At 41.3% G+C, this 18,574-nt stretch overlaps 1 protein-coding gene across 1 annotated transcript in view; it reads right to left on the bottom strand.

The window, feature by feature from the left end:
• The window catches only part of xkr7 (XK, Kell blood group complex subunit-related family, member 7), a 600,411-nt gene extending 584,804 nt beyond the window's left edge, over nt 1-15,607 (bottom strand). Inside the window, exon 1 of the mRNA XM_039734772.1 lies at nt 14,115-15,607. Coding sequence (XP_039590706.1) covers nt 14,115-14,635 — 521 coding nt within the window. The 5' untranslated portion in view covers nt 14,636-15,607. The remainder of the gene's footprint in view (nt 1-14,114) is intronic.
• Nucleotides 15,608-18,574: the final 2,967 nt, after the last annotated feature.

The following is an 18,574-nucleotide window of genomic DNA, read 5'->3' as shown; positions in this document are numbered from 1 at the left end:
TAATCTTAACATGCAGATGGTAGGATCAGAATTTGGCAGCATGAATCAATGGACGCATTCTGAAGCTTGTCAACAATGTAAGAAGCTAATGGTAGGGTAAATGAGTCTGGTGTGTTTTCCTGGCACTTATTAGCCTGTCTTAGTACCAACTATGCACCATCTGAATTTTAGCACACCATGCACATCCTATTACATACACAAGTCTACCCTTTTGAAATGGATATTTCTAGCAAAGTAATCATGAAATGGTTTCCTGAACATTACTATTACTTCCGGTTACTGTAATCATCTGCACAGACCCCTAATTTCAATCCAAAAGAGCAACTTTGGGACAGGGTGAAATGGGAAGTTTGAAACAAGAATTGGTAGCAGATGAACAGTCTGCAGGAACCACGTGATGCTATGAAATCAACATGGATTACAATATGTGAGGATTTGTTCCAGCATCTTGTTAACTCCATGCTTCATGCTGTTCTGTAGGCAAGAGAACTTCTTACCCGGTACCTAATAAACTGGCCACTAAGTGTATACTGCATATTACTGTATATACACATCTACTGTATACACACCCGTGACAAAAATGTATATATGAATTGTATATAGAGAGACAGAAAAAAATATTGGCGATAATACAGATTAATTCTTCATTTAGTAACATTTGTACTTTTTGTGTTCTTGAATGATCAACATTTGGCAGCTAGGACACATTTGCCACATAAACTTCCCTCCTTGCTTTTCATATGCTGCACTTGGAAGTGTATTCCTGAGATATAAATCAATACTAATGCATTTTTGATTTAAAAGCCTATGCATTTTTTGTCAGTGGTTATACAGAAACAAAAAAGCACCAAAAGAATTTTCACTGAGCTGCTTCCTTTAGAATGGCTTTTTTATTTATTTACATTTTTTGGACTCTCTCCAACTATTCATAGCTGTGTTACTCAATATACATTTGGAATCTTGAAGAAAAAAAAAAGATTTATAGAACATTTTATGTATAAACTTTCCATCCAATAAACTCCTTAGTTGAAACCCTGTCGGAAAATGTGAAATGTGCCATGAGCCCTGCATCTAGACATGTTGATAAACCCAGCACCCTTCAAGGGAGACCTTCTGAACCAGAACTGTGAGTGGGAAGAATGATGAACAAACAGAAAGACTAGAAGGCACCCGCTCTGCACTGACAGAAATGGACTCATACAGATAAGCAGACAATGTTTCAATGCTCCCAAAACAAGTGAAAATACAAGATATAAAGGTATGTATGAAGGTACCACGACCTCTAAAAAATAAGAATGCCATGCAAATCTGTAGTCTTACAACTACTTTAAGTTTGTATTAATAGCTTAAATACCCAAATGGCAACTGCACCAGCTGTGCCCGAGTTAAGTCTATTGGATACCAGAAGAAAGCAAAATCAAAAGGAAGCCAGCCTTCTTTCAGTTTCTAGAAGAACCCACTCTGTTATTTCAGATTTACCCACCAGACATATTGATAAGCCCACCTTGTCCTTCGAACTGGTTGCCAGCTTACAAGGAAAAATGAACCATCCTAGGAAAATGGTTTTTCTCACACTAAAAAGAGAATGAGAATTCTATAGAGTGCAGAAGCACATTATCTTTTAGCAAAATATACATATAAGACAGATCATAATGCACAAATGCAGCATGATAATTGTATTAATTTTCTTCATTCATTTTGTAAATTTCCATGATTACCTAGTAGACAAAGTTTAAATTCAATGAAGAAATCTGAAAAGAACACGTTATAGAAGGAACTGCAACTTTAAAACAGGACAGGAAAGAATGCTGTCCAGCTTGCCAATCAAACCATCACATGAGCAAAGACATCTCTTTACAATCACTTTGCAGGGAGATGTGCACTGCTCTTTACACTTATCACACAAGTTTCTCAAAAAATGCATTATTTTTGGATTTGTTGCATCTTTCAAACTATTGATTCTTATTGGAGTTAAAACTGTTTGCTTCCAGCCCAAGTCAGTCAGATTCAATTCATCATGCTCTTAAACAGAAGCAAATTTTTTTTTGTTATATATTGAGTTATGAACAAAGATTTTTCCATTTAATATTTGACCTTTAAGAGTAATGTTGACAGTGAAAGCAATATTCAAATGGCTCACTTCATGCATACTCAATGTTACTCTGTGTTCTATGACATAAAGAAAAGCAAATAATATTTCACTGCCAGAAATGTATTTCATGTATTTCTCACCTAAGGAAAGTGAGATTTGGCATAAAAGGTTACCTTTAACACTTTTCTTTTGTTTCCAGCTGTGATAAAATCTACCATTTTAGTTTACTCTTACCATAATTGATAATGCGGCTATGATTTTCAGTGAGAGCAGACCAATTCCAATTGAAGCGATTCACGTCATGATATATTATAAAACCTATTTATCCACTGAGATTGGAGCAAATGTTCACTTTGATCATTTGAGGTATCTGCATGTAGCTGTATGAAGACTTTATGAAAAGCATATTTACTGTGGAATTGCGTAACTAGGTTCTGCAGATGTGGAATAGTACTGATTAGACTGTAAAGGAGGAGGATCACAGAATAAACTTGATCCTGGCAACTTTTGTAGCATAATATATATTATTATGTATGAATTTAAGTATATACATATATATATATATATAGTGTATATATACTGAATATATATGTAATATATAGTGTTTGTGCAACGATTTTATGTAACATGTTTATGTCATGCTTTAAATTGGGCTCATTATAAAACCTACATACAGTATATATATATATATATTTGGTATCATTCTTTTCAAAATTTATCAAACTTTAATGTGATGTTGTTAGATTTACAAATTCGTATTTCATTTTTAAATTCTAAACTAAAAAATATCAAGAACTCATGAACCGCGAGACAAGACTTTGTGCCAAAATATTTAAAAAAGAGTAAGCAGCTGCTGTATAGGCTTTCAAATGTTTAAAGCGCCATGTGAAATGCAGATCCAAGCCAGCAGCTGATTAAGCAAAGAGAAGGTAAAAAAAAAGAAAAAACCTATATTTGTTTCCCATTGCATCAGTTTCGGAGGAGCGGCCATGTCTTCTTGTGGTGCGTTAAGCCCCCCTATTCACAACGCGAGTGGCAGAGACGCAAAGTGGCTGGTACTTAGCACCTGCCAGGGGGAACTCCTTAGTATATTATATACAGTATATTGTGAGATGTGGCTGGCTTGTCATCCCGGCCAATACCCCCAGGCCGCCAGATGGAGCCCTCCCTGCAGTATGGAGGTGCCCCAAATCATGGATGCTGTAGTTTTTATCCTCAGCCCTGCTGGAAACCTTAGGGACTGCAAGAGGGTGCTACAGGGAGGACTGAGGACTCATTTGTGCCCTATGACCCGGACGTTCGTCATAGGAAGAGCGACGGGCTTCCGGGGTGAAGAAAAGAACTTTTACCTGACCCGGAAGTGATTGAGGATCACATGGACTGGGGATTGAGAACACTTCCAGGTCAGGGAATATAAAAGGACTGTGGGAGCTCCCCACAGCTGAGCTGGGTGGAAGGGTGGCAACGTGTCTGGGAGCTGGAGGATTGTAGTATTTGTGATTATTGTTAGTATTAGTGATTATTGTTAGCATTAGTGATTTATATGAGTATTGTGGAAGAGAGTCTGCTTTGTACACTGTGGCAATTGAATAAAGTCGATTTGAGGACTTTTACCTGGTGTTTGGAGTCGTTTACAGGGGTTCAAGGGAGCGAGAGTGCCCCCTATCTACCACAATATATATATATGTATATTGTCACGCACAAGTGCATGGGGGGCAGCATAAGAACCCGACGTACAACGCGACAAGTCGTGCCAGGGGACAACGGCGGGGTACCACTCTCTCTCTCTCTCTCTATTTCCTCAGAAAAGACGAAACACCGCTGCCATAAACTCGCCTGGACGACTCAAAGAATCGCAACATTTCCGGGTCCCTTTCTACCCTCTGGTTCCCATTTGATGATGTCAACTACCCATCCATCACCACGATTTTCCCAGCATCCCACTGTTTAATTTCCGGTCCGACTCCACAAATTGTCCGTCTACCCACCCTTCTATGTCTAATGATTTTGTGGAATTATTTTGACCTTTCTTTACAGTATATGGGGCTAACAACCCCAAACCTTTATGACATTGTCTGCATTTATTACAGTGGCATAGCTGGCAGGATCTAGGCCCAAGAAAGATATCGGAAGGGCAGGACCTAAATAGCATGCTCACAACGATGGCCAACGAGCTCCAGGTGCTCAAAGTGGACCAAGCAGCCATGAAGGCGGAGCTCGCAGAAACCAAGAGACGGCTGATGGCAGTGGAGACGGTAAAGCCGGAGCCCGCACAGCCTCCACCTTCTCCTATTGTTCCTCTTTCAGAGGTGGACAACATAGAGTCATATCTCTCGATCTTTGAGAGGATGGCCATTCGAAATCAGTGGCCGCGGGTGGAGTGGGCGTCCATTTTGGCACTGTATTTGAAGGGCCCGGCGCAGAAGGCCTATCATGACCTTCCCGAGGAGGAAGCTGCCCGATATGACCTCCTCAAGGCCGAAATCTGTGAACGCTACAGCGTAACCTCCAGCCAGCAGGCGAGGGAATGGCAGCAGTGGAGATTTGACCCTGGCAGCCTGGCTAGAGCCCAGGCCTTCAAGTTCTAGGGGCAAGATCGGATGCTGGCTAAGGTCAGATGTCACCCAGGCTCACCAGGTGGTCAAGCAGGTGGCCTGCGAGGCATTAGTTCAAGCCATGCTGGACTACGAAGCCCAGCAGGTCAGGAGGCATCCATTTAAGGATATGAACAGCCTTTTGGAGGCTGTAGAGTGCCAACTGGTGGTAGCCCATCTTGGGGAGTCTGAGAAGCCTGCTCGCGGGGTCCGACAGGGATGTAAGGCCATCCTGGAACCCACCTGTCGCGTTGTGGAGGTTCCGGCTAAGCCGAGGAACAGGGTGCCTGCCCCGCCACGCTGTTTCAAGTGCATTGAGGTGGGACATATCCTCAACACCTGTCCCCTCAAGCTCGAGCCTATAGGTACTGTGCTCTATCCAATCCTCTGGCAGTCACCAATACGGGAGTGGTGCTAATAAATGGACACTTGGTGGTGGCATTGTTCGACTCTGGGAACAATGGTTTGAACCATTATATTCTACCGCAACCAGGGGTGTCTCAAAGAACGAGCGTAACTCGATGGGAATCCTAGAGAACTGCTCGCTGCTGTGCTGCCCGAGCCCCCCTTTCTGGTTATACTGGGACAAGACTGGTCAGAAAGTAACCGCGGTAGAGCTGTCACCACTCCGAAACTTAAGCTGGGTCCGACTATGGAAGGGCAAGGGGTCCTCCCATCTGCTCCCACGCCGTGCTCCTCAGCAACTACTGATGACGTGGATGGTCCGGGGGAGCCTTTTTTGGCTACCGACCTTACCCCGGAAGTACAACCAGAGGAGGTTCCAGGCCGGAGTGGTGCTACCCCCAACCAAGTTCCCGACCCACCCGTCGGTGTGGAATATCAGTTTCGGTCCACGCCAGTGTCCTGTAAAAGAGAACAGTGAATGATGATTCCCTGAACTTTGCCCAGAATGCCATTTTGTGTCCATAGACAGCATATCGTCAGCTGATTCCACTCCACCGGGACCCTACTTTGTTTTGGAAAATGTGTTGCTACATCGAGTTGCAGAACACAAAGGTGAGGTGCAGAAGTTGTTGTTAGCCCTGCAGACTACTGGTGGGAGGTACGCAAACTAGCTCATGCCCACCTCCTAGGCGCCCACCTTGGGGCCGAGAAAACATTGGAGAGAGTGAAGCTCCAGTTTTATTGGCCCGGGATCAATGAGGAGGTCCGACGTTTCTGTCAGTCTTGACCCTGGAGGGATCGCGCTCCTCTCGTCCTGATTCTCCTTGTAGACGCGCCCTTTGAGAGGATTGGTGTCGATCTGATAGGAGCCCTAGAACCTTCGACACAAGGCCGTAAATATTTATTGGTTATGGTCAACTATGCAACTCAATATCCTGAAAAGGTTCCCCTGCGAGCCACTAACTCAAAAAATTTTGCACAGGAACTTGTAGGACTTTTTTCCCCCCCGAGTGGGCGTACCTAAAGAAGTCCTTACGGCCCAAGGTACGCCCTTTACTTCGAATATGTTCAGGGAAGTCGCCAAGTTACTCTGCATTAAGCATCTCAGGACACCGGTCTACCATCCCCAGACGGATGGGCTGGTAGAAAGGTTTAACCAGACCCTGAAACAGATGCTCCACAAGGTAGTCAGCGTGAACGGTAGGAACTGGGATCAACTTTTACTGCTAGTACTTTTCGCTTACCGGGAGGTGCCACAAGCCTCCACAGGGTTTTCTCCTTTTGAACTCCTATATTGACGACAACCCCAGGGCATTTTAGACGCGCTAAAAGAAGGTTGGGAAAGGGAGGCACTTCCCTCCACTAACATCCTAGAGTATATCGCGCAGTTACGCGATTGGCTAGAGAAAATTTGAACCCCTCCTTAAAAAAAATAAATGTCCAGGGCTCAAGCAGCGCAAGCCCGGAATTACAACAGGAATTCCAGCCGGGAGACAGCGTAATGGTGCTTGTGCCCACTTCTCACTCCAAATTGGCAAGGCCCATATGAGGTTAAAGAAAGGAAAGGGTTCGTGGACTATTTGGTGAGTCAACCAAATCGTTGAACGCGCGAGGGGGTGTACCACATTAATCTATCCAATAGATTAATGTGAAGAAGGGAAGAACGCCCTCCTTCCGCCCCCACCCTTTCCCTCTTCTTGGAGAAAACCAAACTTAACCATGGCCACAATCTGACTGCACACCTGCGGCAGGAGCTCTAAGGTGCAATCCTGTCTATCCCGAAAGTGGTCAGTGAAGCACCCGGCTGGACCTCGCTGATTCATCAAGACATCGTGACAGACTCAGGGGGTGGTAGTCAGGGAACGGCTTTATCGTCACCCGGAGGTGAAACGTGCTGAAGTGGAGCTAGAGGTGCAACAAATGTTGGACGTGGACATCATTGAAGAAAGCCATAGCCCCTGGTCCAGTCCTATAATCCTCGTATCTAAGCCAGATGGGTTGTGGAGATTCTGCAATAACTTTAGACGTCTTAATCAAGTCTCCAAGTTTGATGCCTATCCTATGCCCCGAGTGGATCAGCTCCGCCAGAGGCTGGGGATGGCCCGCTATCTGACTACTCTTGACATGACAAAGGGATACTGGCAAATTCCCTTAACGGCATCCGCAAGAGAGAAGATGGCCTTTAGCACCCCTAGTGGGCACTGGCAATGCAAGGTCCTTCCATTCGGGCTGCACAGAGCGCCAGCAACTTTCCAGCGTCTGGTAGATAGAATGCTAAGGCCCCACCAGCCCTATTGTGCCGCCTACCTGGATGACGTTGCCATCTTTTCCGGCACCTGGGAGGAACATGTGTTGCAGGTATACTCTGTCCTCCTGATGGTAGCAAAAGCCGGGCTGCATATCAATCCCTGGAAATGTTATTTCAAGTTGAACAAAGCCAAATATCTGGGCTATCTGATAGGAAGGGGAATGGTGAAGCCACAGTGTTCCAAAATAAAAGACATCCTGGAATGGCCATGTCCAATAGTCAAGAAGCAAGTGCAAGCCTTCTTAGGACTAGCGAGTTACTACCGCCAGTTTGAACATCAGGTTTCTGAGAGGGCCACCCCCTTGGCCGATTTGGCAAAGAAAAGGGCCCCTTTGCATGTGCTGTGGAACAGCTTGACAGGCATTCAGTGACTTAAAAATGGCCCACACAACGGCACCTGTTTTGAGAACTCCTGATTTTTCTCTTCCTTTTCTCCTCCAGACCAATGCTTCGGACACAGGTCTAGGTGCCATGCTGAGCCAAAGCATCGATGGTGTCGAGCACCCCATGATCTACCTGAGCCAGAAACTGTTGGACCAGGAGACAGGGTATGCAGCGGTGGAACTGGAAGCCCTGGCCATCAAGTGGGCGGTAACATACCTGCAGTACTACCGGTTGGGATGGGAGTTCACCCTGGTGACAGACCATGCCGCACTCCAATGGATGGCTCTTCACAGGGACTCGAAGCCTTGGGTCACTAGGCGGTTTTTGGACTTGCAGCCATACAAGTTCACCATCACATATCGCTGGGATAACCTCCAAGCCAATGCTGATGCTCTCTCATGGGTTCACGACCTCTTGGTTCAGGCTGCCCGACCCGATGGGCCTGGGCTGAAGGGGAGTCATGTCACACATGAGAGCATGGGAAGCAGCTTAAGGACCCGACGTGCAACGCAACAAGTCATGCCAGGGGACAACGGCGGGGTACTAACCTCTCTCTCTGTCTGATTCCTCAGAACAGACGAAGCACCGTCACCATAATCTCGCCCGGATGACTCAAAGAAAAGCAACACTTCCGGGTCCTTTTCTACCCTCTGGTCCCCGTTTGATGATGTCAACTACCCATCAATCACAAAGATTTTTCTAGCATCCCAATCTTTAATTTCCGGTCCGGTACCATAAATTGTCCGTCTACCCGCCCTTCTATGTTTAATGATTTTGTGGAATTATTTTGACCTTTCTTTACAGTATCCGGGGCTAACAACCCCAAACCTTTATGACATTGTTGTCTGTATTTATTACAATATATATAATTATTTTTTTCCCCCCTATAGAAACTTCTCCACTGTCATCACTCCAGCAGTAATAGGCCTTCTTCCCACAAACTCACAAATATTAGACGTTTCTTCAAATCTATGAGACAAAATGCATTTTGAAGATAGTCTACCATTTTTTTTGCTTCGATTACTCAAATATACTGCATCAATGCATAATATTCAGCAAAGAATCGTTAAAGGGAAATTAAGTTACATTAGGTGTCAAAAGAATAAAGTCACAAGTAAAAAACACTATTAGTATATGGACCATTAAGACTTGATACCTGATAATTACAACTGTTCAAGAGGTGCTAATTCTCACCGTTAAAGTGACTGCATTGGACTTGTAGTTGGTGGCATGTCTCATTAAATTACCAAAACACCTCTGATGTCTCAAGAAGGTCTCAAATGAACACACATGAACAAAGGGCTACCACCAAATGATTCTAAAAATATTACCAGTACCAGAAAGGTACCAAAAATCAGTTTAATCATTATTAATGTCTCCTCTCACCGACCTTCTGCGCAGTAAGTTTGTTTGTTTGTCCATTCTGCAAAAGCTTGTGTATTTTGTGATCTCCATCTTTCAAAGAGAATGTTCATTGCCTTAATCAAAAGATTGATAATCAGAAAATTGCCAGTCCTCCCTTGCTGTAAACCCTTACCCATATAATTGTTGCTTACACTAAATGTAATTATAGCCGTGAATTGAAACCACTGATGCAGACCTAATTTTGGTGTATTTTATTTTACATTTTGCATACCACAGGGACTACTTGCATCTGATTACAAGCAGCACATGGCATCAGTATTAGCAGATATCTCTTCCCTAAGTGGAGTTGAGCACTGACTTTGATCTTTATAAATCCTGCTGTGCACAAATGAAAATGCCAACCTACTTTTCGTGCACCTTACAAAATTCAGTATATTTTGGTTTTTTTTTAAGTAATGAGGCTTAAACTGAGATATGTACAGTATCTGCCGCTCAAAGGATGACCAAAGAAAATACATATGAATCAGTATTTTAATAGCTGTTGTACTCAGTGGGGAGTATGAGAACAGTCAGCTTAAATCATAACTTACAAAAAAGAAGCTCTTCCTATTGATACGGTAAGCTTTCATAGTCAAATGCATGCAGTCCCCATAACTATCTAAAATGTATGATGAAATACAGTAAAATTTGTTTTGCATCAATGATTTCAGTTCATTGCTATAATTACAGTGCCAGAGGCTTTAAATAAATCTCGATCGCTTAACAGTTCACCCAAGGATTTTACAGCAGCCTAGAGTGGCGAAGGTTTCAACATAAAAACGGGGTTGCATTTTTACACTGTGATATTTAATTTAACCACTAATTAGTTAGCACTGTGAACAGGTGCACGTCTATTACCAGTAAATGCCGAGTGAGCTTTTGGAATTTTTTTATGCTGCTGCATGCTGTTCAACAAACTTCCAGTGAGTCACAGTGCAAAGGCTGATTATATTGGTAAAGACAGAAATAGTAAACTGAAGGGAAGATGCAGAAATGAAGTAAGAATAAAAGCAGATGCAATTTTGTATCTCATTCAATGATAGATGGAAGCACCATCAACGATGGAATCAGTGATGTTCTAGAAAAACCTGTTTGAACATATTCCATCTTTAAAGGAAGCAGCATATTAAAACATATAGTATTACAAATGTATTTTTCTGCAAATTAGGTATAGATAAATACAAAATAAAACAACAACAACTGTAATACATGTCCGCCCAGTTCATTTTTCCTCTAAAGACAGTTTCCATGCTGGCTATTAGTAAGAATATATACAAGTTCCTAATGTTCCCAGAGGACAGTGAAAAGGCGGGAACTGGCAATCATTCACAATCTCCTTTAACTGCCACTTACTCTATCAGTGGCCTAATTATGTTTTGTAGGCACCGGAGTGCAGCCAGACCAAAACAATGGCCATCTTCTGTTATTGTCAGCTTGGTGTCTAAAGCAGAACCTCACTTTCATGTTCTTCCTTTTGAGCTGCTGTTAAGAAGATTAATGAAAGTATTGGCAGAGAAGCAGCAGTGATCTGCAGTGGGTAAGGATTCAAATGATCAGTGTAGCCCGTAGTCAAGAAGACTTATTTTGGAAGTATCAAAGTAGTTTGAAGTTGATCACAGCAGTAAAGACCTGAGAGCTGCTTAAGATGCTCATGACAGTTAGTGTAGGTCTTTCAAAAAAAATATTAAATAAACGCTAAAATGAATGTTTGCTTTATTTAAAGTTATATACAGTACATAGGACAGTCGCATTTGTGTAATCCGGAATATGGTATTTTTTTACTTTTTGAGTATTCAATCATCTTAATATTAATATAGTTTAAGTATATGTAAACCTATATAAATGGTGTATTATTCTTTACAGTGGTTATCAAAACAGGCATTCATAAAAGTGTGAGAGTCTAACTATAGTAATCAACAGTACTAATTACACCACTGCTTATAATAAACATATAAAAAATTCTTAGTCTTGATAGTTTTAACCTTTTTTAAAAAATAAATAAATAAGTGAATGAGATTGGCAGCAGTGGGACTGTCTCTGAATTAGTCATTGAAGCAGCTCAATTTATGCTATATTTCACTGTTTCAAATTAATTGTTTTTTTGTTGTTTTTTGTGGCAGCTGTTTTCCGTCTGAAGCGGTTTTACTCCCTGTTATATACCACCCTGATCTGAATTTTAGTATAGGGGGAAAAAAAGACATCTTTTTGTAAGAAATAGTTCCCCTAGAACAAAACACTTGGCTACTGGAGGAAAAGAGTAAAAGAAGTGCATCATCCCAGTTATTCAATTTAGGTACCACGAGAAAACACACAAGCAAACACTTTCTTATTAAGCTCTTTTATTCTTTTATCAGCTTAAAGACTTCATTTAGTCATTCCGTAGGTTAACAGATGCTAGGAAAGGGGAACACCTTCAAAAGTGGTGATTACTGCCTTCTCTTCAATTATGTCTTTTTGAGAATAAGGTACACAATATATGCAATAGAATCGGTCAAGCTGATGTATGTCAAATATACTTTCAAAAATGTAATAATGAAACCAATGTCCCACGAGTTCTTAATAATCTGAACAATCCTCACTCATTATGACATACCTCAAGTTTTAATGGCAGTCTTTAGGCTCGATATTCAGCAGTATGCATTCATTGCAGAAATATTCCTACTTAAGAACAATCGCATATCATATGTGTTACAAAATACAGTATTCTGTCAAAGCTTAAAAAAAATAATTTAAATATAAACAGCGTATATATTAAATTCTTGAAGCATTCATGAAAGCGGAGATTGAATATATCTCACACTTGAGTCAAAAGGCAGTACCAACTTGCTGAAGGACTGAATATTCTTAAAAAGATGTAACACACTGTACCCCAGCCATAGTGAAAACCAAGCTATAGGCACTCATACTGAAAGAACAAACAATCTACATTTTGTTCTACTTTAATAAAACACATTAAACCTCATTCCCACTTGAACTTCAGATTTTAAGAAAACTGTTTGATTCTGTAATAAGAAGCTGATTCACATTCACTTGTGCCACAATTCAAAATTGACAGTACCTTAGCTAGATGCTTTATGACATGGTAGCATCTGCACTTTTTGTCAATACCACCAAAATGAAGAGGAAGTCACTAGACAACTATGTTTATAGGTTGGACTTTCTGAAATGTAATGGTAATGTAGAGCTCTTCCTTTCTTTTTTTCTACTAGGACATCACTAGTATATTCTACAATAATCAATGAAAGATGCCAAAAGAATGAAATGGGACTCTGACTTCACATTACACTTTATACTGCTGTTGAGGTTGTATTTAGGGTTATGTAGTCTGATTAGATGCTTCTAGTCAAAGAACATAAAATACCACATTGATTTCACTGACCTCTAGTGTGAAAATCATGAAGTGCATGTTGATTAGAAACTTTCTATCTATTCCATCTATCTAAAGGATTAGGGCTGTCCCAAAGCAAAAACACAATTCTATTGATCAACATTCCCCTTTTTAAACTTAACTGACACAATTATTCATTGATCTGTATGACATTTTAAACTAAATAAGATCAAGGTGGCCTTGAATATTTCATTTAAATAATAAAAGCATACTTGCTATATGTAAAGGACTTTCCGGATAAAATACTAATACAGTATAGGGGATTTGCATAGAGTCTCCTTTAGAAAATAAATTTACTAATGCGTTCTGTTTACAGCACAATTTTGAAGCAAAAGGTTTGGAAAATTAAAAATTCCTAAATTGAAATTAAGATTTTATACATTCCCAAAGACGTTGTGAGAGAAGTTGTAAATTAAAGCTCAGCATTTACCTAGATTTATATATTTTTTATGCATAGAATTAACTCTCTGATTTTGCAATTAATATCTACAATTTTGTTGCTTCTATATATAAAATGACTAGACTCTAAAAAATAAACAGTACATAAGCTACTACCACATATCATTTAGTCATTAAAAATGCAATAGCTGATTGACAGATTCAGGCTGCTTGTATATCCTAAGTACTTTATTCCCAGAAATTTATCAATGGAGAATACAGTGGAGAATTCAATGAAGCATAAGTTCAAGAGCTTTCTTTAGGTTTGACAGGGAGGGCAGTCTCTTGCACACTAGTATTACATGTTGAAAGAATGGTTCAATAAGCTAATGAACTAGCATGAAGCACCTACAGAATGATCATTAGGTCATTAGAATTCAAAATAATACCTTTAGGAATCAAGATGCATTCATTTGGCACATTTTCCCACATTTGCAGAACTACTGTCATTGCATTATCCCAGGCACAGACACAGTCCACATTATTATTTCATTTTTCAAATGTTTAAGAAAACTGCTATTTAAAATCCTCATATATAGATATAGATAAAACACAAAAATACATGTCACTTTCCTGTGTTGAAAGAAATAATATGAAATCTTTGTAAATTATATGTTGGACAGTGGCATCATAAATATCTTTTCCAAAAATGACAACAATCCTAATTGCAGAGATAACACTGCAAAAAACCATTTCATAACTTGCAAAGAAGTTGATTCTACATATTAAAAGCATTTTACACAAATATCTGAAACAGTAAAAATATCAAACAGTACGCAGAAATATTCTTCTAAACGACTAATGGACAGTTAGCTAAGCATTTGAAAAGTATGTAGTTCATCCATCACATACTAATACATCCTTAAGAAAACTTCTAGGGCACTCAGGGAAAGAAGTCAGTAATGGAAACATTTGAAATTATTATTTAAATTGAATTTCCAATTCATTTTTCATTCAATAGTATTTATTTTCCCATTATTAAATTTTAACAATTAACGAATTTGCCTTTCACACCCAGAAACACTCCTCCATTGCAGATCATTTTATTTATTTTTTTTAAATACTGCTCCATTTCATTGTTAAGAAACTATTTTTTCTTACCTCCAGACTTGGCCGAGTTGCAGAACATGCACAATAGACTGGAAACACCACATACAAACTCGGCAGCAGCTCTGGGCACCGCTCCTGCTGCCCGTCGCGGGCACTGCCCTTGCCCCCATGCTACTTCCAGGACCTCTCCGCGGGTCGCTGTTCTTGGTGCTGAAATTAAAATCCCCTCCTGCTGCTGCAGCAGCCGCCGCCGTGCGGGCATTGTGATCCGAGTAATCGTAGACGAACCACCTGAAACTTAACACCTGCACGACCACTGAAGGGACTACCACGAAGACCAGCGTGAGTCCGAACCACCAGTAATCTCGCTTAAGGTAGTAGTCCACCGCCAGCCACAGGTCCGTGGCACCGTCTGAGAAGAAGACTAGCAAGGCGCACAGCACCCAACAGCAGTCCAGCAAGGAGTAGCGCTGCTCGGTACGATGACGGTGGGCTTGGTGCAGGCGATCAGGGCTCCGGGACGGATTCACGTTCTGCACAGATACTGCTGCTCCGTCAGATTTAGCGGCCATGTTTGTTGAAGAAAAAAAAAATTAAGACTTCCGGATTAGACTGGGAGTAATTTTGAAAGAGACAAGCTATCTATCTATTTATTTATTTATTTATTTACTTCGCCTGCCTGTTTGGCTTGCTTTGTATATCGAAGTGCAAAAACAACTGAACGCGTACACAGGCAATAAAACTGTCGGCATGATGTTTCGGTTTCCTTTATTCCTTGTACTGTGCAGAGCTGCAGCCTCAGAGCTGTCGCCGCCGCGGTTTGATCAACCTGGGCTGCTTGTCAGAGACGGGGATGGTTTGGCTCATTAGCATAGAGACCAAACCTCTAGTAATACAATATCGATTAGGAAATTCGTCCCGTTATTCATGCTGTTTGTTGGGAACTACTGAGCTGCTTTTGAAAATATTTCATTCAAGACTTTCTTTGTCTTAAACTTAAAAAACAGTCTTCATCGCCACGTGGAAATAAAGAACGTTTTGGTGGGCTCACTTTACAAGCACTGCCGTCGTGTAAGAAAAGGACTAATGCTGAGGTAAAGTAAAAGAAGAAAGTGCCGTTTACCTAATTGTACGTTCCATTTTTTTATCCAAACACAGGGCGGCTATTCCCGCTGTTTATCCCGCTTTTCAGTCATCTGTAAATAAGGTGATGTAGCATGTTTAACTAGTTCTTTGCATTTCGCACATACGAGTATCCATGTAATAAATGTAAAAGGATCCCGGACGACAGGTACTCTTTAGCCGACCATTTTAAAACCACAGAAGAGAAATAGAGAGGGTCTTGACAAGCAGAGCTGAACTCCATTAAAACTGCATTGATTAAAGACAGCTGCATCTCATTTTATCCTTGATGCCCTTTACGCTCAATAATTTCTCTCCGAAACTCCTCTTCATATGCATCATCGCGAAATAATCCAATTGTCACGGCAGACTGTAAAGAGAAACGTGGCTACGGAGTCCTCCCCTCTATTCCGTGGATGAAGAGTGTGGCTTCCTTGCTTCCTGCTCTGCGAGTGCGCTTTCACTTCTGCCGGCGATTTGTTTAGCGTTTACGGTATATGATGTGCTTTATGCAGACTCGTTTTAAAATGATAGGCGGTCAGTTCTCCTCCAAAAATTCATTTGGAAAGAAACATGAAACGTTTGTGAGTTAGTTCTTTTAAAAGTGACGCGGGCAGGTGAGATTTTTATGTGCGAGCATCAGTATGGATTGATTGTAAAATTATCGCATGAATGTGTTGGTAAATATTTATTTTCAATGAACTGCCGTCTGATACACGCTTTTGTATATTAATCTCCGTGAAATAGAGATTCTTATGTTTGTTTTCCCAAACCGATAAAACGTGAACTCTCGCAACTCCCAATGTGCATAAACTTGACAGCTTTAAAAATATTCAGATACATAGAGACCATCAATATGTATTTACGAGCTATTAATGAAACTGTCAAAGTTCGGATTGCAATAAATTTAATGATTTGGATGTGTTGGTGTATTAGCTTCCAAATGTCAGTTAATGAGGAACTTGTGACTTCGCACCTGCAGAGACCATTTTTTGGAGCCTTGATAGTGTCTTTCATATTTGTCAAAGAAAATTATGCAAAAACATAAAACGGACAGGACGGCGTGAATGAGCACATCAGAGCGCTTAGCAGATCAACATGCATTAAACCCTGTGCACATCTTCTGAAGGGGATACGACATCCATGCCCCCAGGAAAGTCAAGGCTTCATTTGTTGTTTTGTTCATTTCTCAGTTGGGTGTGGGGCTGAGGCGGGATATACTGATCTGTTCTGCGTCCAATAAACATGCTCACTTTTTAGTAAAACGGATATATTCATGTAAAAATGTCATATTGTCTTTAGTTACTTTATCATAATTTATAGCTGTAGTAACCCTAAAGAATGGAAAATGTAAAAATACAAATACCATTATATATCTATTACCAGGAACCTATCAAAATAATTAGCATAAACAAAATAAAAACATTTTCTGAATGCAACTGATCCTCTCTTTTAGTGTTTAACGTGTTGGCTGGTGCATTGTTCACATTATTTGAGCTTTGGACTTCCATTGGGTGGGGACTTCGGGCTGTGTTCATTTTGACTGACCCTAAATTTGTGTATGGGAAAAAGAGGTCGACAACATGGGGTGTGGCACACAGACATGGTGTGTTGAGTGCTGCTGTGGTGAACTTTTGCTAGCCTCCCTTTCTCCTGTTAATGGTAAACCTTAGTGGCAGACCCTCCCAGATAATATCTAACCCATATAGTTCCTGTTAAAGTAAGGTTTGAAAAAAATGTTTCGTTGCAAGGGTGACAAAAGAATACGTTTTTATATTTTTGGCAGCCAATAATAATCAGGTACAATATGCTATTCCTTTGACATTAGTATTATTTCATACTATCACATCACAAATATCAGCTAAAAGTCGCATATATATATATATATATATATATATATATATATATATATATAGGGCAGCCCAGGTCCTCCCTGCGTGGAGTTTGCATGTTCTCCCTGTGTCTGCGTGGGTTTCCTTCGGGTGCTCTGGTTTTCTCCCACAGTCCAAAGACATGCAGGTTAGGTGGATTGGCAATTCTAAATTGGCCCTAGTGTGTGCTTGGTGTTTGTGTGTGTCCTGCGGTGGGTTGGCACCCTGCCCAGGATTGGTTCCTGCCTTGTGCCCTGTGTTGGCTGGGATTGGCTCTGGCAGACCCCTGTGTTTGGATTCAGCGGACTGGAAAATGGATATATATATATATATATATATATATATATATATATATATATATATATATATATATATATATATATATATAGTAAAGTTTCTAAAGTCTTTTGGGACTCCCCTAATGGGACAACACGCCGAAGAGCATCCCAAAGCATGATCACCACGTCTGTGGAAGACAGCCTATCTGTTGCCGGGGCAACTGCAGCCTCCCAGCGCTGTAGCAGCTCGCAGCAAAAGCAAATCCGAGCCGACCGCGTCATGCTGCAAGTGCCTGTCATCGATGGGTGGTGCAGGGAACATTTTAAATTTAGGGAACAGTAATATTTGGCCACGACCCTGCCTGTTTGCTGTGTCTGTGTACAGGAGAGTAATAGATCCTGCTACAATAAATAACTGTGCTATTCTTGTTTCAAGCTGAATAAAGCTGGTTTTGCTAAGGTACTGAGACTCAGCCTCATGTTTTGGGGTGCAAGATAGAGACTCACATGTCACATGCTACCAGAAGTGGGGTTCTTGAACTAATGGATCCCCAATAGGTACGGCAAACCCTGGAGTAAGATGAAGCTTGCATGGCCACGAGATGTGCTGCTGGAGACAGCTCCCTCAGATGGCCCAGAGTGTTTCCTATTTTGCTCTGAACATATGGCAACATTGATGTGCTGGAACAGGGGAGTCTGGGCAGCTATTTTGGCCCCGTTTTTAACCAGAGAAGCCCTCCAAGCCATATGGAATTTCCATCTTGAAAGGCTTGATGATTATGACAAACTAAAGCAACAGATCCTTCTCCGCACGGCTGTGAGTCGGTCAAGGGGAGTCAGTTTTGGCTCTGGCATATTGATCTGGATCACTCTGTATGAGGACAGATCTAGGGATTAGTGGATCTAATTCAAAGCTGGATCCACGGAGACCCTTTTGACCACATTGTGGAGAAGCTCGCTACTGATGCAGTCCTGTCAGGGATAGACAAGAGCCTTTGTGATGAAATTCTACAGACTGACATCCACTCACTGCTGGATCTGACCCACAGACTAGAGGGTGCACAAGCCACCTGGAAACAACGGGGCTTCTAGGCTTGACCTCAATTTCGATCCAGCCAGCACAGACCTTCAGGGTCACCAGCAACATGGGTACAAGATGCCAGAAAGTGAACACCATAGTGTAGACTAAACACAGCTACTTCTTCTATGATCAACAGGGACATCTGGCTCAGGAGTGTCA

This window comes from Polypterus senegalus, chromosome 14, assembly GCF_016835505.1.
Source record: "Polypterus senegalus isolate Bchr_013 chromosome 14, ASM1683550v1, whole genome shotgun sequence".
NCBI classification, from domain to species: domain Eukaryota; kingdom Metazoa; phylum Chordata; class Cladistia; order Polypteriformes; family Polypteridae; genus Polypterus; species Polypterus senegalus.
Note: the sequence above shows the minus strand (reverse complement) of the source record. Positions and strands in the feature narration are given on the sequence as shown.